At 46.6% G+C, this 25,706-nt stretch overlaps 1 protein-coding gene across 2 annotated transcripts in view; it reads right to left on the bottom strand.

The window, feature by feature from the left end:
- The window catches only part of ATRNL1 (attractin like 1), a 2,205,421-nt gene that overhangs the window by 1,075,922 nt on the left and 1,103,793 nt on the right, over positions 1-25,706 (bottom strand). For both annotated transcript variants that reach the window (XM_029610472.1, XM_029610473.1), the window contains exon 21: positions 19,802-19,854. In XM_029610472.1, the coding sequence (XP_029466332.1) occupies positions 19,802-19,854 (53 nt within the window). The remainder of the gene's footprint in view (positions 1-19,801; positions 19,855-25,706) is intronic.

Raw genomic sequence — 25,706 nt, 5'->3', positions numbered from 1 at the left:
CACTTGCTTTCTCATAGAACAAGCAGGATGGTAGTCCTCACGTATGGGTGAGTACTGAGCTGAGGATGTCCGAACATGCACCAAATGTACCCAACGGCGTGCAACAGGCACAACTGGGGTGGAATTTGGTAGAGGGCATCCTGAACCCCACCAGGCAGGCGGAAGGGTGTTGGTACGTCACGTTGGTAATAGGTTATGCAGGACAGATTGGCCGAAGATGGAATCTTGCCTTCCGGCTTTGTCCAAGCAATAGTGGGCTGCGAAGGTATGGAGAGAGCTCCAGGTGGCAGCCCTGCAAATGTCAGGAAGCGGCACCGATCTTAGGTGTGCTACTGAAGTCGCCATGGCCCTCACAGAGTGTGCTTTAGCACGGTCTTGAAAAGGAATGCCTGCTTGCTGGTAGCAAAAAGATATGCAGTCCGCCAACCAGGAGGAGAAAGTCTTCTTACCCACAGGTTGCCCTAATTTGTTGGGATGGAAAGAGATGAATAACTGAGTGCTCTTCCTGTGGGCAAGTGTACGATCTAGATAGAAAGCTAGAGCTCGTTTACAGTCAAGGGTATGCAGAGCCTGTTCCAGTGGATTGGAATGGGGCCTCGGAAAAAAGGTAGGTATTATGATGGATTGATTAATGTAAAACTCCGAAACTACCTTGGGTAAAAACTTAGGGTGAGTGTGGAGTACCACCCGGTCCTGCAGGAGTTTAGTGTAAGGCGGATAGGTAACTAGGGCCTGTAACTCACTAACCCTGCAAGCTGAAGTGATAGCTAAAAGGAAAATCACTTTCCATGTGAGATATTTTAGGTCACAGGAGTGAAGAGGCTCGAATGGTGGTTTCATGAGCCGACCAAGAACCAGGTTAAGGTCCCAAGAAGGGGCTGGAGGACGTAAAGGTGGCTTGATATGGAGCAAGCCCTTTAAAAATCATGTTACGAGGGGTTGTACTGATATAGGGACATCCCCGACACCTTTATGGAAGGCAGCTACCGCACTGACATGCATTCTGATGGAAGAGGTTTTTAGACCTGACTCTGACAAATACCAGAGACAGTCCAAAAACCTTGGGATTGGACAGGAAAAGGGATCAAGGGACTGCGAAGTGCACCATGATGTGTACCTTTTCCATTTATAGGAATAAGATTTTCTTGTGGAAGGCTTTCGTGAAGCAATCAGGACACGAGAAACTGAATCTGAAAGGTTAAGTGTTGAAGGATTAACCTTTCAACATCCAAGCCGTAAGGGACAAGGCCTGAAGATTGGGATGGCGTAGGCAACCGTCGTTTTGAGTGATCATATGTGGGTCCATTCCCAAGGGAATGTGCCTGCGGATGGAGAGATCCTGGAGTATGGGAAACCACACTTGGCATGGCCAGTGAAGTGCTATCAGGATCATGGTTCCTTTGTCCTGACATAGCTTCACAAGAGTCTTCGAAAGAAGAGGAAGTGGAGGGAATGCATAGAGCAGACCGGTTGCCCACGAGAGGGAGAATGCATCTCTGGACTGAGCGCGCTCGCTCCGAATGAGGAAGCAGTAATTGTCCACTTTGTTGTTCTGAGGGGATGCAAAGAGGTCTGTCTGGGGGTATCCCCATTGGCGAAAGATTGAGGTCGCTAACGACGGGTTGAGAGACCACTTGTGTGGCTGGAAGACGAAACTCAGTTTGTCTGCCAAGACATTGTCCACTCCCGGCAAGTAGGTGGCCCTGAGGTACATCGAGTGGGAGAGCGCGTCCGCCCAAATCTGCGCAGCTTCCTGACACAGGAGGAAGGAGCCTGTGCCTCCCTGCGCCTCCCTGCTTGTTGATGTACCACATGACCACCTGGTTGTCCGTCTGAATCAGGATGACGTGATTTGATAGGCGTTCCTGAAAAGCCCTGAGAGCATATCGCATTGCTCGAAGTTCTAGGAAGTTTATTTGATGTTTGCCTTCCTGTGGAGACCAAGATCCTTGTGTCTATAGATTGTCCACGTGGGCTCCACACCCGAGGGTGGAAGTGTCGGTGGTGAGAATGAGTTGAGGATCTGGCACTTGAAAGGGCAGTCCCTGGAGGAGACTGGTCTGATCTTTACACCAGGCGAGAGACAGAACGAGTGAGTTGGTGATGTGGACAATGGTCGACAGAGGCTGAACAGCTTGAATCCATTGTGACCTCAAAGTCCAATGCATGAGTCTCATGATAGGGTGGGCCATTGGAGTAACATGGACGGAGGACGCCATGAATCCTAGCAGGACTAGGAATTGGCGAGCTGTTGCTGTATGTTGAGACTGCAACTGATGAGCGCGCTCGTTGTCAAGGTAGAAAGGCTTTTGCCTGTAAAGTGTCCAAGTCTGCCCCAATGAACGACAAGTTTTGAGATGGGGTTAAATAGGATTTCCCGTAATTGACAAGAAATCCTAGAGAAATTAAAGTGTGTAGAGTGAAATTGAGGGATGACCAAGCGGTTTGCTGTGTTGGAGCCCTGATTAACCAGTCGTCCAGATAGGGGTAGACGTGCACACCTTCTTTCCTGAGGAAAGCTGCTACAACTACGAGACATTTGGTGAAGACTCGTGGTGCAGACGCTAGGCCGAAAGGAAGCACTCGATATTGATAGTGCTTTGGGCCTACTAAAAACCTGAGGTACTTGCAATGAGTTGGTGTGATCTCAATGTGTGTGTATGCGTCCTGGAGGTCCAGAGAGCAGAGCCAGTCTCCTCTTTGTAGAAGAGGTAGAAGCAAGCGCAAGGTTACCATCTTGAACTTTTCCCACTGGAGGTACTTGTTGAGAGCACATAGGTCCAGAATTGGACGAAGCCCCCCGGATTTTTTGGGGATCAAAAAGTACTGGGAATAGAACCCTAGGCCTTGCTGTGAGAGTGGGACGGGTTCTTTTGCTCTTAACTGGAGAAGAAGTGAAACTCCTGCTCTAGAAGGACAGAGTGGTCGGATACTCTCCACGTACACAGAGGTGGTGAGTCCGGTGGAAGAGCAAGAAAGTTTAGGTGGTAACCCTGAGCAATGATTGTTAGCACCCATTGGTCGGTTGTGATTGATTGCCACATGTTGTGAAAGTGGCACAATCGACCTCCCACTGGTATGCTTGGCAGAGGAATCAGACTGCTGCTCTCCAAGTGAAAGTCAAAAACCAGAAGCAGGTCCAGGCTGGGGAGCTGCTTGTGGCTTTTGCTTTCGGGCCTGGTGAGGCTGAGGCTTTTGATAAGGTCTCATAGTTCGGGACCTTGCTGGTGGAGGATAGTACTTCCTTGGACGGAAGAATGACTTCTTAGAGTCCTTCCTGAAGGGCTGTCTTAAGGGGAAGTCGGAAGGTATCGATGAGAGCTGTTTAATGGTCTCATGATGGTCTTTTAATTTAGCCACTATTTGCCGGATCTGCTCACCGAACAGATTGTCTCCTACACATGGTAGGTCAGAAAGCCTGTCTTGTACTTCTGGGCGAAGGTCAAAAGATTTGAGCCAGGCCCATCGTCTTGCCGAAATAGCAGCTGCAGACACTCTAGTAGAGGTGTCGAAGATATCATAAGCTGTTCTTATCTCATGCTTTCCTGCTTCAAACCCCTTGTTGACAAGGATTTGAAGCTGGTCTTGGAATTGTTCAGGCAGGGTTTCAGAGAAGTCCTATATGTGTTTGAAGATGACCCTATTGTATTGGGTCATATACAGCTGGTAAGCAGCAATTCTGGAGATGAGCATGGCCCCTTGGAACACTCGTCGACCAATATTGTCTAGGAACTTGTGTTCCTTAACAGGAGGGGTAAATGAGTGAGGCTTCGTCCTTTTTGCTTTCTTTTGAGCCGATTCTACCACAACTGAGAGGTGGTCGAGCTGAGATTTTTGAAAGCTGGGGGCTGACTGCACTAAATAGGTAGTGTCAGCTTTTCTATGGACTGGGGCAATGGATCCAGGGTTTTCCCAGTTCTTTTTGAGGAGGTCAAGAAGAACTTGATGAATAGGAATGGAAGTGATCACTTTAGGGGCATCCAGGAACTGGAGCAACTCCATCATCTGGTGCCTATCATCCTGCTCCTTCTGAAGCTGAAAAGGGACCAACTCAGACATTTCCTTCACAAAATTAATGAAAGGAAGGTCCTCTGGAGGAGAACGCTTTCTACTTTCAGTAGGAGAGGGAGGTGAAGGTAAGTCATCGGTGTCTGAAGAAGTATCATCACCCCAGGTGTCATAAGGATCAGCAGACTGACTGAAGGATGAAAAGGGGGTTGGATACCCGAAGGCCCCAGCCGAGGTTCCGAGAAAATCAAAGGAATCGCCGGGGGCACCGTGGACGGCCTGGAGGGCATCGGTGCCGGTATTGAAGGCATTGATGGCGCCAACGTACGTATTGCCCCCGATGAATGAATCGGTGGCGAGGGACAAATTGGCATCGATGGCTGAGGCAAAACTCCCAAAGGAGGGATGCCAACGGTGTTTCTCCTCCCGATGAAGCTGTCAACGGGGAGCGCACCGGAGCCATCGGAGACCCAAGAATCACCAGTGGAAGGGCTGTTATGAGCGCCTCAATCCAGGATACCAGCGGTGCCAGCGCTGCTGGAATCGGGTCAATGACCGGTTCCACAATCGGTGCCCGGTGTCGGTGCCGAAGGGACCTGGAGTCGTTGCATTGCCTTGTCGATGGCCTTCTGGACCAGCTAGTCCAGTTCTTCTCGGAGACCTGGAGCAAGCAGCCCCGGCTCCGGAACAGAAGAGGGAGGCAGAGGCATAGCTGGAGGGACCACCTTTACAGGCGGAATCGCGGCTCCCAAACCCCGAGCAGGTGAGGGTGGCTTCGATGACCTGGTCGCAGGAATGGTCAGTGCCTTTCCTGGACAGGGCTTCTTCGACGGTGGCTCGGTCGATGATTTCACTATTTCGACGGTCCGAGTCTTACGATGCCGATGGCGATGTTTCTCCCTACGATCCCCTCGATCCTGAGAGGGAGTAATGGGCGCCGATGGCCGTGAAGATGTCGATGGCGGATGGTCACCAGACGGTGGTCGATGCTGGTGTGACGTCGACTGTGCCGGTTCCGATGACGTCGATGCGATGGACGGTGTCAGGAAGAGGAGTCCCATCTTCTCTATCCTTGCCTTGCGACCTTTGGGTGTCATGAGGGCACATTTGGTGCAAGTCAGGACATCATGCTCCCGGCCTAAACACTCCGACGCCATGGCCATAGAAAAAATCGAGCCGCGGGATGGACGAAGGCCAGCAGGCCGCAATGGCCAAACTAGACAGTAATCGACGGAAAACTGTCAAAAAACTTACTGGAGTACCGCAGCTAGAGAGAAGTTAGAGGAAGGAGCCCTGAGGGGCAATTTAACGTTAGTTAATTCCGTGAGGAAAATTCCTGTCAGGAATCTCCACAGAGCTCCTAAACCGCGAGGCTACTGCTGCGCGGAAAAAGGAAGACTGAAGGGGGACCCCTGCTGGCTGCAGGGTTAGTGCCATGCTGGGCATGCCCAGTAGGGGCCAGTCAAAGTTCTGGAAACTTTGATAGAAGTTTTCCGTGATTGGGCTCTATCCTGTGATGACACCCATATGTGAGGACTACCATCCTGCTTGTCCTGTGAGAACACTTTGCATGAGACCCAAAGGCTCTCTTCCAGACTCTTGTCCTGAATCAGCCAATCATCTAAGATTGGGTGAACCAAAATGCCATCCTTTCTCAAAATTGCCGCAACCACCACCATAACTTTGGAAAAGGTTCTGGGTGCAATGGACAACCCAAAGGACAGCGCTTGAAACTGATAGTGTCACCCCCAAAACAGAAAAACACAGAAACTGTTGATACTTCAGGCGGATGGGAATATGAAGGTATGCCTCTGACAAATCAGAAATTAAAAACTCCCTTGACTTTACTGACATTATCATTGAGCGCAATGTTTCCATGCAAAAACGAGTCACCCGCAAATGACAGTTGACTCACTTAAGATCTAGGATGGAATGAAAGGAGCCCTATTTCTTAGGCACAACAAAATAAATGGAATAATTGCCTATATTTTCTTGAGACCTGGGTAATGGAACTACAGCCCATAGGCTGAGGAGCCTTGACAACATACACTCCACTACTTGCCTCTTCTGTGGAGAGTTGCAGTGAGATACCATGAAGATGCTCTGAGGAACACTTAGAAACTCCAGAGCAAAACCATCTCTGATCAGCTCCAGAACCCACTGGTCCGACATGATCTCGACCAACCTCTGATAAAAATGAAAGAGGTGATGCGACTCCCTATCTCCTGATCCCAGGGATGGGTCAGCACACCTTCACTGAGAGGCTTGGGGGGCATAACTACCAGAGTCTGTGCCCCCTTCTGGGCTGCCTGGGATGAAAGGACTGAGACTTACCCAAAGGCCGAGTCCTCTGGGAAGCTGCTCCTTTGTAGGTTTGAAAAAGTCTGAAACCCCTAGCACAACCTCTTGTGCCAAAGGAGCATAGCATTGGCTTCTTATCCTCTAGTAACCGAGGAACCTGTGCTTCACCCCACTTATTAGCTATTTTTTCCAGCTCACTCCCAAACAAGAGTGATCCTTTAAAGGGCAATTTTATAAGATTTGACTTTGAAATCATATCAGCCGATCAGTTCCTAAGCCATAGCTGACATCTGGCCGTTATTACCGAAGCCACCCCTCTGGCTGAACTGCGGACCAGGTCACAACCCGCATCCACCAAAAAGGTGGTGGTTGGTTCCATCACTGCCCTGGAATTCACACCAGATCGACTTCCAAAGAGAGAAGTAAACAAAAGCAAGCAACCAGGGAGCAACAGGAAGTTATCTGCAAATTCATTGCCATTGCTTCAAAGGCCTGCTTAAGAATGGTCTCAATTCTTCTATCTTCTACATCCTTCAGTGCTGCTCCCCCTTCTACGGAGATATTCATCCACTTGGTGACTGCACACACAAGTGCATCTACTTTCGGACAGCGCAATTGCTTTCTGGCAGCTGGATCCAGGAGCTAAAGACCTTCTAATTTTCGTTCCCCTTTAAAATTAGCTTCCAGGGTGTCCCATTCAAGATCAATAAATTCTTGAAGAGCCTCCATAAAAGGGAAGAAACAAAAGGCTTTACGTAAAGAAATCAAAATGGGATTCTTCTTTGGCTCAGACATGGAATCAGCCCCTGGTACCCCCAGCATCTTCCATGACTGGGAAATCAGAGCCGGTATCTCATCTCTATGAAAGAAACGCAACATAGTTCTATACGGCTCCAGCCACGGAGGAATTTTCCCATTTTCCAAGGAGTAAGAATTGATTTCATCATCCGTGCTATCCAAGTCCCTATCAGCGTGACCCGCAGCAGGTCTCGATGTACTCCGATGTTTACCCACAGCACCAGGCTCATGGGCAGCCTGAGATCCTGACTTGTTTACATTTGCTGGAGCCAACAACTGTGCCTGAAGAAAGGACTGCAGCCCTTGAAAAAATTTCATCCATGCCAAAACCAGGGGGCATTGGTCAGGCACCCATTGAACTACATTCCCCCCGATGAACCAATTAGTGGACCCCAATTCCTCTGACAACTCTTTTTCCATTTCCTCATCATGCTGGGAAGGATTGGGCTTAGAAAAATTAGATAAAGACAAGACCCCCTGAGCCTCCAAATAGTACTGACACAAGTTAGAGAGAACGCCAGGCAGAGATGCCCGAACATGGCAAGCAGCACTAAGGGTAAGGCGCTTAGGCTTCTTTGTTATTGGTACCATAATTTACAGCATGCTCTAAACCAGTGGTTCTCAACCTTTTTCCCATCGTGACACACCTAACAGACCACACTCACATGTGTGACACACTGCTCATTACAATTTACAGCAGAAATAAAAAATAAAGGTCCAGTATTATTTTTATTGTTAAGAATGACACAAGGAAAAGATACATATTCTGTCTGAACAGAAATTGCATAAACGGTAAACATCCCACACCAAAACAGCACCAATTTCCAGCACTTAACAGTAACTACCTTTCCTAAGAAAAGGCAACACTGAAAATATTACACCAGGCCTTAAGACACCAATACATCTCCTATTAGGAAAACGGACCAAGTCAGGCTGCTACAGAACCCTACACAGAAACTACACGCCAGCAGAGAACCTCACCTGAATCTCATGTGCTGACCCTCACCTAACAAAGAATAGAGACCAAAACGCATAACTAGAAGCATGCAGACAAAAACTGAATTGGAAACCGCAACAAGCCAGAGTCTCTGCATGCAGTGCAACAAAGGAAAAAAAGAAATATCACCCATCCTTATAAAACAAATCAAGAAATATAAAATCAGTAGCAGTAAAATCATACTAACAAAAAGAACAGATTATTTAAAAACAGCTGATGAGTAGAATATCCAATAATTAAAAACTCATATAAAAAATTTCTAGATACCAATAAAATATTTCAAAATAGCAGACCAAAGACCCAGTAATGAAAAATAATAAGGATACAAAAAATGTTTTGCTCTGCATACCTGGGAACATTTGATATCCAGGTGCCCTGAGATTGTTTTGAATTAGCAGGAGGAGGGGTGGTTTGCTTGCAACTGTTTCCTCTCTCTCTCTCACACTGGCTCACAATCGCTCACATATACACATGCTTTTTCTCTCTCACTTATTAGGCTCTTAATTACACATTTACACACATGCTGTCTATCTTTTCAGGCTTACACACACAGGCTTTCAATCACACACATACTTGCTGTCCTTTTCTCTCTCAAACAGACTCTCATTCACATGCTTACAAACATGTCCTCTCTCTCTTTCTCTCATTTACACACAGGCTCTCAATCACATACTCACATGTTCCCTCACCTAAACCAGCTCTCAATCACACACATACTCTCTTTCACATGTACAAGCTCTCAATCATTCACATACATGCTATCTCACTCACACACACACACACGATCTCAAGAAGAGAGCTTGTCGGTGCTGCTGACTCCAGCTCTCCTGCTGCGTTCCGCCCGGGCTTTCAGCGTTTTAAGCCCGGGTGTAGGACCTATCTTGCTCGGGTAGGGGGAGCAGCTGGGTCAGCAGGGGACTGGGAAGTGTGGCAACACACCTGCGAGTGCTTGGCGACACACTGGTTGATAACCACTGCTCTAAACAAGCATCTGAGAACTGTGCGTCCAGCAATCCCCAGTAGGGAGATGCATGTCCACCATCTGTTGGAGATGGAAAATACTGGCAGGCCAATGTTAGTGCAGGGCCCAGAAAACAACAAGGTAGGCAATCTAGAAAAGCCGTGAGGAAAAACGAAAATATAGATGCCTTAAGGTCTTTTTCCAAAACTTTTATTGGGTGGAGACGTGTAAAATCAATTGCCCAAAATAATAGTTTGGAATAATATCATGCTGGGACAGAGCAGAGTCATCGTAGTAGAAGATAAGTTGGATGTGATCATTGCCAGAAAATAAAACTGGGCTGATGCCATCATGAAGAATGCAAAAAGAAAAATGAATGGATATATGTTGTCGTTGGTTAAATTAAACCATAAGGTTATTTGACATTAAACAAAGAAAGTTTGGTTGTTGCATGTAATGTTTCCCTGATGAAGACTTTCATTAGGTGAAATTTAGGCCTTTTTTGGGTTGTCGTTTATGATTATTAGCGATGTATAATATTATGGCTGTGATATTTGTAGTTTTTAGTGAAGTATAATTGGTGTGAGTGGAGTGTGTAAGGATTTATTTTTATTATGGGCGTGGTTTAACACTATGTACAATTTGTATATAAAGAACTAATAAAATAATTGAGTTTTATAAAAAATAAAATTCCTTTTGAAACATTTAGATTTTGATCCAGTGAGGTTTGTGTGTGTGTGTGTGTGTGTACATGTGGAAACATGTGTTGGAAATGGTGATTTATAACAATTTGGTGAAATGTTTTTGAATCTGTTAAATGCAGAGATCTACTATTTGAGAACCTAAGACAAAGAATCTTCAAAACGTGTTAGTGAGTAATTTGTATCCGTGAAGAAATTTAAGATAATGTAAGTTTTGGAAAAGTTTTTATATAAGATGCTGAAAGATGCAGTTGATGTTTATGGGGTTGTTTGTGCAAAAGAAATGATGATGAAGATGATGTGGTATGTTTTTATTTTAAAGCTGCAAGTTAATTTAGTTTCCCCCTGATGAAGCCAAGCAGATGGTGAAACATTGAGGCCTCTGTGTTGGGGTTAATCTATGAAGATCTATGAGATACAGCTGTGGCTGTTGGAAAGAAAAGGAAGGTGGTTACCTTTGAAGATACAGCGGGATGGGAAGATATGAACATTTGTGGTGAAGAGTGGGGTGCAAGAGCCTCTTTGGTTTTTAGTTCAATTTGGGAATATCAAAATTGAAAAGTGGGATATTTTGTATTTGGGGTACAATATGATGTGATTTTAATTATGTGGATGTGCAGCTGATTTGATAAAACATTTTTGGGAAAAGAAGATTTATCCTCATATATATATTGGGAAGTGGCAAGTGTGGATTCTTTTCTCTCTCTATATATATATATGTTAATCTAGCTGTATAATTTGTTTTTAGTGCTTAGTATATCTGAATAACTATGTTTTTGCTTACTGTACTTTGTTACATTTGCATTGGTACAATAAATATATTGAACTAGTTATTAGTTGTAAAACCTTAAAATTATGGATGGAGGCACTTCTAGTACATTGAGCTGAAACACAAATACATGTGACTTTGGCAAATAAAATAACTTTTAGGCTTTAGCAGCCACAAAGTAAATAGGAAATGAAAGAGTTCATGCCACACTATTTACTGTGTGCTTGCTAATACCTAATTTGCTTATGACACTGGCTCATTTACCTGCGGGTACACACTGATTTTAGTATCTACCTAGTAACATCCTCGTAACCCAGTTTAACGTGCATACTAGGACTTCAGTGCATAGACCGCTATTTCAGATACCTACTAAGCCATACTGAGGGAGGGTATAGTTCAAAAGGAAACTTTACACAGGTAAATTGGTTATGTATCTCCCTATGCCCCCAAAGGCAGTAAGGCCAGAGAGATTCAGACACAGACACAGAGATACCAATATACACACAGACATTAATTCACATGCACAAAGAAAATACAGGTATACACAATGTACAAAGATGCATACAACCAGGTGACCACTAAGATACATTGAGAGGGACACTAACAGGCTTATAAAAACCCATACATGGAAACAGGCAGTTACAGCAACACAAGGTATACAGAAAAACTTTTGGCAGCACAGAGAAAGTCACAAGCATAGTGATATACTAGGTGCAGTACATGATGGCAATCTCCAAGGAAAACACAGAGGTGTAAAAAGTAAGCTACATACAAAAGTAACAAAAAAAAAAAATCACAAACAGAAACAGGCACGCACACATATATATATATACACATGCACTGATTCACTAAGGCTTTGTTCCTATTCTGGGTCTATAATGAAAGATCTTGATGATTCAGGCCTACAGAGTCACACGCAAGTGCATCTAAATGCACGAACAATGCACAGGCAGTCACATATATAGCAGAGGTAATGCACACACTATAGGAGAGCATGCAAGGGACTACACACAGTGGCACCCATCAGCGCACCCATTCCTATTTAAAATATATGTGTGGAAGTTGGAACAGATGGCTTGGAACATGGGGGCAATTTTGAACGTGTTGCTTGAATATATACCATATGCTGTCACTCTTAGCCAACTGCAGCCAATTTTCAAAGGGGGGATACTATCGGAATAAAGCAAGAGTGAAATAACCAGTTTGAATTATACTCATATCTTTCTCGTGTTCTTCAATATTAAATATTCGTAATACTTGGAGTACTTTTTCCTCTACAAATTTCAACACCACTGGGAAATGAAGTTGCCTATGTACCATGGGACGGGCAAGGCAGACGGCAGTGACAGTTTTTCCCATGCAGCCTCCAGCCCTGCTCCGGATGCAGTAATCCAGTCACCAAACCCATGTGGCCTTTTTGCCTCTGTATGCGTCAAGTCTCAGTGTTCTCTGAATGCTGCAGATGACAACCCCACTTTTCCTCACCCCAGAAATAAACTGAGACAACCAACTCACTTCATACAAGTTTTCAACAGTGGTCCGTTTCTGTCCCTATTGGCTTGAACTGGGAAAATGTGCTTTGTTCCAAGTGTCTGAATCAGTGCAATATCTGCCCACAGGCAATTCTTCCAGAAATCAAAGGCCCAGTTAGTAATACACAAATTCTTACTGCAAGCACACAAACATTACATTTTTCATTATAGCATGCTTTGCACGAGTTGAAAGGCGAAAAATGAAATATAAGGTTAATTGTAGTCTGTGAAAACTCCTTCCTGCTACCAGATAAGGCAGAAAATACTTTATCTGCTGTAGAGATAATACAAAAGTATAAAGAATTCAAAAGCCGCAGGGCCACCTGCATCCCTCTAAAATATTTAACTCTCTAGCTTCTTGGCTCCCTTGATTTCTCTGGTTTCATTTGTTTATCTATTTTAACTCTCTCTTGTTTTTTGTGCTTTCTGAAGAATAAAATGTGAACTTTTTTCTACAGCCACATCCTCTGAGTATGAAATATTCCTGTCTCTCCCTCCTCCCCAAATGTCTTCCTGGTCTGAAAAGCTCAGTTCAGCCTCATCCCTGGTCATCACAGCCCACAAAGAATCCAGCCTGGCTCCCAGAAAGTTGCACTAGGATCACCTGCCCTTGGTGGTAGGTACCAGGATACGGCTCCAAGGACAATCACCACAGCAGCACCCCCATGTCCAACCCATTTACTAAAGATCGCACATTAATATGCAGGGATTTAGCAGGAGCCAGAAGAATTTCCAGCTTTCTCAGGGCACAAACTGATGACAGCGCAGAGATTTCTAAAAAAATAAAAAATGTGGGGACAGCCTAAAATGAAATCCTCCTTTTTGACCGTTCATCCACATTCTTTTTTATTACAAGAGGAAAAAATGACAACCAAGCATTGGTTTGGTATCAGTGCAGAGCCGTCACCACTAACCGTTCAATAGGGCATTTTAAAACAGCGGAGGTGGAAGGTCATTTTGCATATGGCACTCAGCTCCGCCACCAGTGTCCTTCCTCAGAAATGCTGCGGGTCCACCAGTTACAGTATAGTCATGCCTTCCTCATCCTGCTGCTCGACCTTTTATTTGGGCAGTGAATAAATACTCCTCACACCTGTTTTATGCCACTGAGTTTTTAAGCTGAATATGCACTTTTTCATCAGATCAGCATGGGAATGTTTTACAATAAAATATCTGTGCAGCAGTGAGTGAATAGTGTGCAGCAAGTTTTTCATTAAACAGAATGATTACATAAACAATTTTTCTAATTTTCCTCCATCTCTCCTTTATTTTGTCTCTTTACTCATTTTTATCTTTTCAAACTGATCTGTGTCCTTGTTTAGCTATTTTCTGTCATCTCTGCCTCTTTTCTCTTGTTCAACAAATTCTCCTCCATTTCTCTCTCTCCCTTTCTTCACATCCACAATCTCACTTCTTTCCTTCCCAGCGTCATCACTCCTCCTAACATTCTCATTTCCTTTCTCTTCACACCTCCTCAGGCTTGTCTCCGTCTCCCACCAGCTCTCCTTGGGCTCGCCCCATCCCCCTTGACCTGAAACCTGCTCCTCTAATCTCCTGATTCCAGCTCCCATTCTGCTCCTCTACCTCCTGCTTCATTAGCCCTCCCTTCTCATGCTTGTGTGGACCTATTAAAGGACCTTTAGGGAGCATATCACTTGCTACAGTATTGATTGTGTAGTTACTGCAATGCGGTCTCCAGCCTGCTAAAGAGCAGAATGGGTTAGAGATCAGTGTGGCATTTTGAAGGGGAAGGATAGTTGTTGATCCCCTGTTCCAGTATGACTGGTCTATATACCCCAGTCATATACTCCTGCTTTATATATAAAGGGTATATATAAAGGGTATATATAAAGCAGGAAGTGATACTCCACCTTTCTAGTCTACAACCTGACTAATATATGTTTCAGTATTTGTGGATGTTTTGCGGGTTTTGGGACTTTATTGTGAGATGTCTTCCTGAATCCTTTAGTCCTGTTCAGGGTGGGATATCCTCCTACCTTGGGAAGGCTAGGAAGTGAGAAACCCAATCTTTCTCTCTCACACCAAGAGGTTAGAAAGGGGCAAATCTAAAGTTTGAGAAGCTTTTGAAGATTTTCGTGTGCTTCTGCCTTTTTGGTTTAGAAGGAAGCTTTTGCCCACTCTTTCTGAACAGGAGAGGGGAAAGAGGAATTTTCCCTGCTGTTCTGAGTTTTTGGACTTTCAGCCAGAAAGATCCAGCTAATATCTGAGAAGAGAGTTAGGAGTGTAAAAAACGATTTCATCTGAGGACCCTAAGGGAGTTTACCACTGGAACAGAAAGGGGGACCTCAGGTATTTTTTCACCTTTTGAAAGTGAGAAACATTTTCAGGTAGGGGACCCCATTCCATGCTGGGAGCCTGGAAGGAAGGTGAGCTTAAGTGCCTGCAATGCCGAGGGACACTTAGAGAAAGCAAGCAGAACTGAGAGTTTGTACTGAACATAGATGTCACCATTGTTTAGAGTCAGATAACAGGATTCACTAAAGACAAAATACACAGGCAAGCATTCATTGCACAATTAGATTTTCTTGATGGATAACATTGCCGGCATTACTAGGAGAATATAAAAATTGTTTTAACAGACCATCATAACATCCACACTGGTGGAAATGAATGTTTCACTCACACAACATTATTCGGGTCATGTATAATCATCGCTCCACAGTCCTTATTTTACATTTTTGTTATGCAAGTAAAAAACAGGCACTTTTCTTAACATGTAATTCTTGAATCCAACCACTGAGGAAAACCCAGCATAACGTTATGTTGAGAGGCACGACGGCTCAGCATCAGGGGTTCAACAATGCCACGATGACAACATTAGAAATACAAAAACACTTTTGTTCAAAATATACACAGCACAAAATCAACCTCACTGCAAATAATGAGGGGACAACCCTCTGGCACAGTGTGCACAGAGAGAAACCTCTTCAAGAATAAAGTTCATGCTGAGTGTGGGGGACCCTCACCAGGGATTAAGACAACTGCATCCTCACTCTTCTGAGACCTCATCGAATATTAAAAAGGCTTCACTAAATAGGATCAGGCAAACAATCCAAACTCTCCAGGCTGGGAGGGGCTGAAAAGGATGGAAGGCTCACAGAGATGTGGATTCTAAGCAGTGACTTAGGACCATCTAGTAGCTGACCCAAAGGGGCACTACATCTATGATCAGTCCAAATTTTCAAGCTCTGCTTGCTCTGTGTAAGGGCCTCCCCTGGGTTGCAGACACTAAGCTAACCTTCTTTCCAGGAATGGGAAGCATGGTCTAACTTAACCGTTTATAACATATGCGGTTACGCACAAATATATACGCGTATATTCAGTGGCAAGATGTGCTGCTGAAAATACCGTGCAACTTAAAAGGTCAAGTTACTTAAACAGCTAGCTCTGAATATTGACCTCAGTGAGTACACCCAGTGAAGAAGTTTTCCCCTTGCTTTGGGCCCTGGAGATTTATCCTCTCTACCCATGTCACAAGGTGGTTGGAACTGTGCAAAGACTTAGCCCTGCCACTAAATGTGACCCCTGCTTTCTTAGCAATAAAAGAAAAGGGGGCTACGCTTGGCTGCTCTCGACCGGTGACTCACATGGAGACCCAAGCTTCAGAGCTCCCACAAGTAGCCCATGCCCGTTATATTCTGCCACCATGTACAGCCCTCTTCTCTGTACCCATGGCCCTGGCCTCGCTGCTTCCATACGCATTCCTACAGCCACCCTGGCCCCATGACCTGCATCCAGAAGGAAACTCCTAATCTTTATATTGGTTCCCTTTGCTGTGCTTAACCATCCCATCCCCATCCAATTTTCCTTCACAAGGTAGACAGAGCCATCAGGGGAGCACTGTGGCATCACTATTCTTACAATGATAGTTCGATGTCACTTTTGGGATGTGAAACCTGGAAAACTGTTCCCTGAGGAGCAGCATAAGAATTAGCCAGAAATGCTGCAGTAAGTGTTATGTTTCATTATGTTATACTTGGCTACCTCCTCCCTCAAACAAAAGTTTGACCCAAAGCTGATCACAACAATGTAGTAAATACATCAATAAATGACAATTCTTACATAGCATAACAGGATACAGTACAGCAATAACAAAATATAAAATACAAACACATCAATAAATACAATTTATACACTGCAACTTTAGAACTCAAAGCTAGACCTCCCCCCTCTCACTAGTGGTATCATTTCTCCTAGGGCATCCCAAGTAAAGATATCTGGCAACTTTAGGTGGATAACTTTAAACCTAACTGGTTATCTTTGACTATCACTTGTTAGGTTAAAGTTATTCAGCTAAAGGCCGCCAGGTAATTTAAGGCTTAACCAGTTATATTCAAAAGAATACAGCTGGTTAAGTGGAGATAGTATTTTTACAAAAATGTGGCGTGTGGGCCTGTTGGCTTGAATCTCAGACCCCCAACCAGGGTCTAAAAAATGCTCCCCCCCCCCCCAAGTGAATATTCTGACAGCAATATCCCTAAAATTAACTCCCCTTTTGCTTTTTTTTAAATTACTCTTTACCTGAGCTCGACCCGTCCCGGCTGAATACAGAGTCAGTCTCTGGCTGCGGGGTAAGAGGGCAAAGGCCTTCACCGCCACGCTCTGCTTTGCGCACCAGCTAGCCTCTCAGCTGTTTCTATCTCTACAGCTAAGTCCACACCAGAAAACCAGCTACTGGACCGATGCACTCATCTGAGGGAGGGATCCACAGATATCACCTCAGGAAAACCCAACTGAGGGAGTTACCATAAGGTATTACCAAAGGAGAGCGGGGCACATTAACTTCTTTCTTCTGTTCTCCTTCTACTATTTTTTGTAAGCAATCCCCAGAAGGGAGATGCACGTCCACCATCTGCTAAAGACGGAGAATGCTGGTGGGCTAATGTCAGTACAGGGATATATATACCATGACATCAGCTTTCTTCCCTCTCCATCTGCTGATAGCTGCATAACCCACTTGTGTGGATTAACCTGTTTGATTACTAAGAAAAGTCGGTTAAGCCTTAAGTTATCCGGCCACTTGTGGCCGGATAACTTAAAACTAAACTTAAAACTAAACTTAAAACTAAACTTAAAACTAAACTTAAAACTAAACTTAAAACTAGAACAAAAGAAGGATTCCACAAACTACAGGTAATCAAACACCTAAAACCACTGCTTCACCCCCATGACTTCAAAACAGTCCTTCAAGCCCTAATATTCTCCTGTTTGGACTACTGCAATTCTCTTCTGATTGGCCTACCCAAGTCAACCATAAGACCATTACAGCTTCTTCAGAATACCGCTGCCAGAATCTTAACGGGGAAAAGAAAATCTGAACACATCACTCCTGTTCTCAACCAACTACAATGGCTCACAATTGAGAAAAGAATCGAATTCAAAGTCCTCTCAATACTGCAGAAAGCAATTTACAAAGCAGATTACACTGCTCTTGATGACGTCATACATATCCACCACTCCTTACGCACTACAAGAACAACTAGTAAAATACAACTTGTGATTCCATCTCTCCCTCTCGCCAAACTCTCTTCCACCAGAAATAGAGCCATTTCCATCATCGGCCCAAAATTATGGAACTCACTACCTCAGTACCTCGCTGGTCAAGAAAACCCTAAATCTTTTAAAAAAGAACTAAAATCTTGGCTACTAAGCCAATCTCTTACTGACAGCTCGGACTTTTGATCTCATAACTATCAGTCTCCTGATTGGACAGTTTATCCTGCTTACTAACTACAGATATCTCCTATTATCTATGAACCCTGTTTTTTCAGTATACCTAACTTATAGTATATCATGTTTTTGCTTAGACTAATTTTATATGTCAGTTTCTCAGTCTGTTTAATGTAATTTATCAAATTTCAATGTAACTGGTTGTTATAATGTAAACCGGAGTGAAGGCAACTCTGCTATACCTCGGTATATTAAAAAACGCTAAATAAATAAATAAAAATAACTTAGCTGGAAACAGCTCTTGACTAATTAGTCAGATAACTTTACTCCTTCCTGAAACGCCCCAGGAATGCCTCTTTTTTATCTGGCTGAATTGTAGCTGGGAAAACATTTATCCAGTTATAATTTAGCTAGGTAAGTGTCCTTGATATTCAAAAGTCAGTATTTAGCCAGTAACTCACAAGATATCTAGCTAAATGCTTTTGAAAATGGATCTCTCTCTATGTATAAGAGTACATTTTATTTTTTACTTCCAACATAAAGGTATCACCTTTATTTTTTGGGAATTTGTTAACCTATGTTTCTGTTCATGCAAATGAAAAATACATGACAGCCAGAGTAGCTCATGCTTGCTTGAAAGTCATGTGACTTTCAGCACAGCTGCAACATTCCCATCCCTCCCTACCAACGCTGAGGAATCCCAACGCTTTAACGGTTCTTCAGGAGGGAAAGAAATGAGAGGGAGAAAAAAAGACTTCCAAAATATTGAAAAACATGAACACAATGTGACTGAACTGCTGGTGACAAGAACCACCAGGCTGTTATATATTAAGGGGTGTTTTGGGAGTTTTACATATTTATTTATTTATTCATTTTTATAGACCACTGTTTGATTTTACATATCACATCGGTTTACACTAAAACAAAAAATGCAGGAAATCATGCGTTTCCTTTGTCAAATACATTAAACATTTATAATATGGAGATTGTTAACAAGGGATATAAAAGAACATGGGGAATGGTTAACACTACGGGATGCATGAAGGGAAAAATAGTATATTTGGTGCACTGTGGAAAATGGAGACCTTCAGGTTGCCCCCTGAAATTTAAATTCAACACGGTAGACGAAAGAGATGCCCTTTTAACAGATCATCCCTTCCCTGCCCTGCCCAAGCTCCTCTTGTGAATTCCCTAGGCAGATACAGAAGTGTGGAGCACAGGAGCATCTGGGACCAGCAATGAATGAATGAAGGCTTATGAAAGATGCTTGAAGGTGGGACAGAACAACTTTTAAAGAATTCAGGAAGTACTCCTGAACACAAATTTTAAAATTCTGCTAATTCCATGGGTTCTACAGTCTACAGTATCCTGTGCTTGAAGTCTAATGCAATATCCATTTTTTATTTATTTTGATTTTGCAGTGAGTGGGTGGGACAATTTGGCTCAGCCATTTCCTCCTGCTCCTTTTGGCTTCCAGATCAATCGGGATGATCAGGGATGGGATCTGGTGCCAGGAGCCTTCATTCCCAAACACCCGGTTATTTTTCTCTCATTTTCTAATTTACTCCCAGACCCACCGCCATCTAAGCCCAGCCATTGCAGAAACAGTCTTCGGCCAGAAACCATCGACTGTGGCTCCTTCTGAAAACCGGTACGTGCACATGCCAAATTGGGCCACTAAGTGACTGAGACTCTCTCCCCAGCTCCATTTTGCCGAGGAAACAGAACCCAGGCCTAGGAATGCAACGCAGGTCCCTCCACATGGGAGTGCATAGCACTACCACCAAGCCTAACCTGAACAGTTACTGTATTTTCTTTCTTCTTTGGCTTCATGTCCACCAGATCTTTCCAACTCTCAGTCTGTACCCCTACCCTGTTTGTATATCTAACACTGTCAAACCACTGCACGTGGCATCTAAAGGAGCAGTTTACTTGTGCAAGTCAAGCCCACCCATGTGTGTGCATGCACTATGCTCTGCCCGTCTCCACAGCCTGCTGCCTGTTTCTTGTGTTACACTGAAGGGGAATGCTGCAGATACTCACAGTAGCATGTTCCCCGGAGTGGATTACCCAGGTACCTGTTTTCAGAGTCACAACTGTAGAAGTAAAATAAACATACATTAGTTTTCAAGATATGATTTTAAAATAATTCATACATTTCATGCAAAGCAAGCATGTTGATTATTAATGTCCTTAATCTATACAATTATCCACTGAGGGATACATTAAGGAGGATGTGTTTCTTTGGCTACAGTATTTTCTGTAACAAGTAGACTTCTTTCACAGAAGGCATGGTTTAATGGGACAGTCAGCATAGATTTACACAAGGGAAGTCTTGCCTCACCAATCTGCTACATTTTTTGAAAGGGTTAATAAATATGTAGATAAAGGTGATCCAGTGGATGATATGGATTTTCAGAAGGCATTTGACAAAGTATCCCACGAGAGACTCCTAAGAAAAATAAAAATCTTGGGATAGGAGGCAATCACCTAATGTGGACTGCAAACTGGTTAGTAGGACTAAATGGTCAGTTTTCTCAGTGGAGAGAGGTAAACAGTGCAGTTCCTCAGGGATCTGTACTGGGACTGATGTTTTTTTACTATATTTATAAATGATCTATTTAAGGGTATGAGTGAGGTGATCAAATTTGCAGATGACACAAAATTATTCCAAGTTGTGAAATCACAAGCAGATTGTGAGAAACTGTAGGAAGACCTTGTGAGACTAGTAGATTGGGCATCCAAATAGCAGATGAAATTTAATGCAGACAAGTTCAAAATGATGCACACAGGGAAAAGTAAGCCACACTGTAGTTACACATTGTTAGGTTACATATTAGGAGTTACAACCTAAGAAAAGGATCTAGGTATCATCGTGGACAATACTTTGAAATCCTCGGCTCAGTGTGCAGCAGCGGCCAAAAAGCAAACAGAATATTAGGAAGTATTAGGACAGGAAAAGAAAATTATTCCTTACCTGCTAATTTTCGTTCCTGTAGTACTTAGGATCAGTCCAGACAGTGGGTTATGTCCCCCATCCAGCAGATGGAGTCAGAGCAAACTTCGGAGGGTGCTGGCATATAAGCTGGTGCACCCTCCAGAGATCCTCAGTATCGAGAATATCAAAGCCAAGACAGAACACTTGACAAACAAAGAGAAGGATGGATCAAGCACCTTAAAAATTGAACCTATAGAAATGAACAACCAATGCAACTTGCAAAGAGAACTGTCGAAGCAATAAGAAGAACGGAACACACAGACCATAGAGGAGCGAGGGACAGGAGAGGAAACATACACGAGCAGGTGTCTGACCATGACCGAGCAAGCCCGGGTGGGCGTCTGGACTGATCCTAAGTACTACAGGAACGAAAATTAGCAGGTAAGGAATAATTTTCTTTTCCCTGTACGTATCAGGATCAGTCCAGACAGTGGGATGTACCAAAGCTTCCCTAAACTGGGTGGGTCCCTGAAGACCCTGCTCGGAGCACCCTGTCCCCAAAGCAACCCGACTCACATACCGGTAATTGCAACCGGTAATGGATCGAGAAGGTGTGCAGCGATTTCCAGGTCGCTGCTCGACAGATTTCCTGAATCGGAACATGCTGAGACTCCGCCCGGGATGTGGCCTGGGCGCGCAACAAATGAGCCCTGATTCCCGCAGGGGGAGCTTTACCGGCGCCAATGTAGGCAGAGGCTACCGCTTCCTTGAGCCACCTCGCTATAGTGGTCTTAGACGCTTGAAGCCCTTTCTTGTTTCCAGACCAGAGCACGAAGAGATGGTTGGACGCCCGGAATTCGTTGGTCACCTCCAGATAGTGTAGGAGAATACGCTTCACATCTAGACGCCGGAGCAGCTTGGGTGCATCCGACGGGAAGGCCGGCAGCTCCACCCACTGATTCAAGTGGAAGGAGGAAACTACCTTAGGCAAAAACGAAGGAACTGTCCGAATGGAGACTCCCGAGTCCGTGAAACGTAGAAAAGGCTCCCTACAAGAGAGTGCCTGGAGCTCAGAGATGCGCCTCGCCGAGGCTATGGCTACCAAGAATACCGCTTTTAGAGTGACGTCCTTAAGAGAGGCCTGCCGTAGCGGTTCGAAGGGAGGCTCCCCGAGGATCCGGAGAACCAGGTTGAGATTCCAGGAGGGATAGGGGTGCCGCACCAGCGGCCGCAGGTGCTTGACCCCCTTGAGGAACCTCGAGACGTCCGGGTGAGACGAGGGATCAGTCCTTCCCGTGGTGCGGGCCAGGGAGGCTAAAGCAGAGACTTGCACACGCAGAGAATTGTAGGAGAGCCCCTTCTCCAAACCCTCCTGGAGGAAGGCCAGGGTCTGTTGTAGCGAAGCTGTGGTCGCGGAAACCCCTTGTCCAGAACACCAGCACTCAAACACCTTCCAGACTCGTACATAAGCGACTGATGTGGAAGTCTTATGCGCTTTAAGAAGAGTGTCTACAATGGTGACTGCGTATCCCTTGCGAAGGAGACTCTGCCTTTCAAAAGCCAGGCCGCGAGACAAAAGTGTTCCGCCTGATCCGAAAATACCGGACCCTGATGGAGCAGCCGTGGCAGGTGTGAGAGTCGCAGGGTCCCGTCTACCACCATGTTGAGAAGATCTGCGAACCATGGGCGCCGCGGCCATTCTGGAGCCACAAGGATTACCGTCCCTGGATAATTTTCTATCCTCCGTAAGACCTTGCCCACCAGTGGCCACGGAGGAAAGACGTACAGCCGGAGATGGGGCGGCCAGGGGAGAACCAGGGCGTCTACCCCTTCTGCCCCATGGTCCCGTCTCCGACTGAAGAACCGAGGAGCCTTTGCGTTGGAAGACGTTGCCATGAGATCCATGGAAGGCGTCCCCCAGCGCCGTGTGATGATCGACATCGCCTCGTCGGAGAGAACCCATTCTCCGGGATCCAACGTCTGACGACTCAAGTAGTCTGCCTGAATGTTGTCCACGCCTGCAATGTGTGAGGCCGCCAGGCGGTCGAGGAAACGTTCTGCCCAGGCCATGAGCCGAGCCGCTTCGATGGCCACCCCCGGGCTCTTGGTGCCTCCTTGTCGGTTGATGTAGGCTACTGTGGTCGCATTGTCCGAGAGCACCCGAACCGCACGATGTCGAAGCAGAGGCAGGAAATGAATGAGCGCCAGACGAACCGCTCTGGTCTCCAGGCGGTTGATCGGCCACGACGCCTGTTCCTTCGTCCACTGCCCCTGGGCCGAACTTCGGAGACACACGGCCCCCCAGCCTGTCAGACTGGCATCGGTAGTGACCACTACCCAATCCGGCGACTCCAGAGGACAACCTTGCGCCAGGTTCCTGGGGTTCAGCCACCAGCGCAGGCTGAGCCTGGCGGACGGCAGCAGAGGGAGCACCGCATGATAGTCCCGAGAGACCGGCTTCCACCGTGAGAGCAGCGCCATCTGTAGAGGTCTCAGGTGTGCAAAGGCCCAAGGTACTAGGTTGATTGCAAAGGCCATCGATCCCAGGATCTGCAGGTAATCCCACGCCGTGGGAACTGGAAGAGAGGCAAAGTGAAGGATTTGCTCCCTCAGTGCCTGAGCCTTGTCCGGGCACAGGAAGAGCTTGCCCTGAGCCGTGTCGAAACGCGCTCAGAGGAAATCCAACTGTTGAGATGGGAGTAAGCTGCTCTTGCCGAAGTTGACCACCCAGCTGAGAGACTGGAGGAAATAGACTACCTTTCGACCGCCTGCTGCCCCTGCGAGAAAGTCTTCGCCCGGATTAGCCAGTCGTCCAGGTAAGGGTGTACTAGTATCCCTTCTCGCCGGAGCGTGGCTGCCACTACTACCATTATCTTGGTGAAAGTCCTGGGTGCAGTCGCCAATCCGAATGGGAGGGCCTGGGAACTGAAAGTGTTGCCCCAGTATCTTGAAGCGAAGGAACTTGTGATGGGCCGGTAGGATCGGAATATGTAGATAGGCCTCCGTCAGGTCCAGGGAGGCTAGGAACTCTCCCTGATGCACCGCCGCGATGACTGAGCGGAGGGTTTCCATGCGGAACCGAGGTATCCGGAGGACCTTGTTGACTTCCTTGAGATCTAGGATAGGCTGGAAGGAGCCATCCTTCTTGGGCACCACGAAGTAAATGGAATAATGCCCCGAGCCCACCTCTCCGATGGGGACGGGCGAGATGGCTCCCAGGGCCAGAAGCCTGTCCAGCGTGTTTCGTACTCCCAGGCGCTTGGGACTGGACCCGCAGGGTGAGAAGATGAATCTGTCTTTGGGGAGACGCAGCAAATCCAATGCGTAACCGTGCCTTAGAATATCCAGGACCCATTGGTCCGTGGTGATGTTGGCCCACTCCTCATAGAACCAGGCTATTCATCCTCCGATCCGATGGAGAGGGGAGTGGGCCGTCCTGACATCATTGGGTGGACTTGCCAGAGGGTCCCTGCGCCGACGAGTCTCTGGGCGATCTGCGGCCACGAAAGGACCGGGGCCACGATTGTGACCTGTCTGAGGGGTTTCTAGGGCCTTGTGCCTGGAGCCCCGAAATCGCCGTTGAGCGCGAGGACGATTTCTGGAGAAAGAAGAAGACTGGCGATATGGTCGCTGGCGGTCCTCGGGTAGTCTATGTACCGAATTTTCCCCCAGGGATTTGAAGATCTGGTCAAGATCTTCGCCGAAAAGGAACCTACCTTTGAAAGGTAGGGCCCCCAGGCTAGATTTGGACGAAGCGTCCGCCGCCCAGTTCCATAGCCACAACAGGCGCCTGGCGGAAACTGCCGAAACCATAGTCCTCGCCAGGACCCGCAGCAAGTCGTGAAGGGCATCGGCCCTGTAGGCAATGACAGCCTCCAGATGATCCGCTTGCGCCGCCTCCTCCGGCGGCAATTGCTGGGAAGTAAGGAGCTGCTGTACCCACCGAAGACCGGCTCTCTGGGTAAGAGAGCCGCAGATAGCTGCGCGGACCCCCAGCGCAGAGACCTCAAAAATCTTCTTGAGGCAGACCTCCAATTTCCTGTCCTGGAGGTCCCGAAGGGCCGTTCCCCCTGTTACCGGAATCGTGGTCCTCTTTGTGACGGCAGAGACCGCCGAGTCAACCTTGGGTACTTTAAGCAGGTCCAGGAAATCGCCAGGGAGAGGATAGAGCTTGTCCATCGCCCTGCCGACCTGGAGGGTCGCCTCCGGCGTGTCCCACTCCCGCACCAGGAGGTGGAGAAAAGACTCATGGATTGGGAAAGTCCGTGCCAAGGGACGCAATCCCGCCAACACAGGGTCCCCTTTCGAGCTAGCTGAGGCTACGGAGGGAGCCGGGGGCCCCGGCGGCTCGACGGGGGGGTCGAGGTCCAGTTCCTGGAGGACGTGTGGAATGAGGTCCGACAGCTCTTCTTTACGGAAAATCCGGAGCACCCTCGGGTCATCACATTCCAGGTGCGCTGCAAGGAGCGAGTCATCGTCTGTCGTCGACGCCGGGTCACTCCCAGTGTCCTGAGCTGGAGCCACCCCACTCAGCAGGAGGGCAAGATGTACCCTGGGGCTCCCCCCACGGGTCCCGGATTGGAGCCTGCCACCCCCACCAAGCGGGGTACCTTAGCGGGCGTGGGGTCCGCTTGTCCACTGCCAAATGGCCCCCCAGTCGGCTGCAGGCTCTGTAGATACTCCTGATGCATCAGGATCACAAAATCTGCCGAAAACCACGCTGGCGGCTGAGGGGGGGAAAGGAAAGGGTCTCTGGGGGGAGCCGGGATGGTAGGGGGGGAACCCGGGTCCCGAATCGGCAGCGATAGCGGAGAAAAAACATGCTGAGGCTCCTCAGCATTGGAATTGATGGCGCTCTCCAGCTCCAAAATGGCCGCCGCTCCCGCCAAAGAAGGGGGCGGGGCCCTCCCCCGAGGGCCGCGGCGCTCCGAGCGCAGCGGCGAAGAAGCCGGGGGAGCTAGGCCGGTCTCCCCCCCGGGGAGACAATCGCCGAAGGAGCCATCCCGGGAT

This window comes from Rhinatrema bivittatum, chromosome 7 (assembly GCF_901001135.1).
Source record: "Rhinatrema bivittatum chromosome 7, aRhiBiv1.1, whole genome shotgun sequence".
NCBI lineage: Eukaryota > Metazoa > Chordata > Amphibia > Gymnophiona > Rhinatrematidae > Rhinatrema > Rhinatrema bivittatum.
This window is presented reverse-complemented; position numbering and strand designations above follow the sequence as displayed.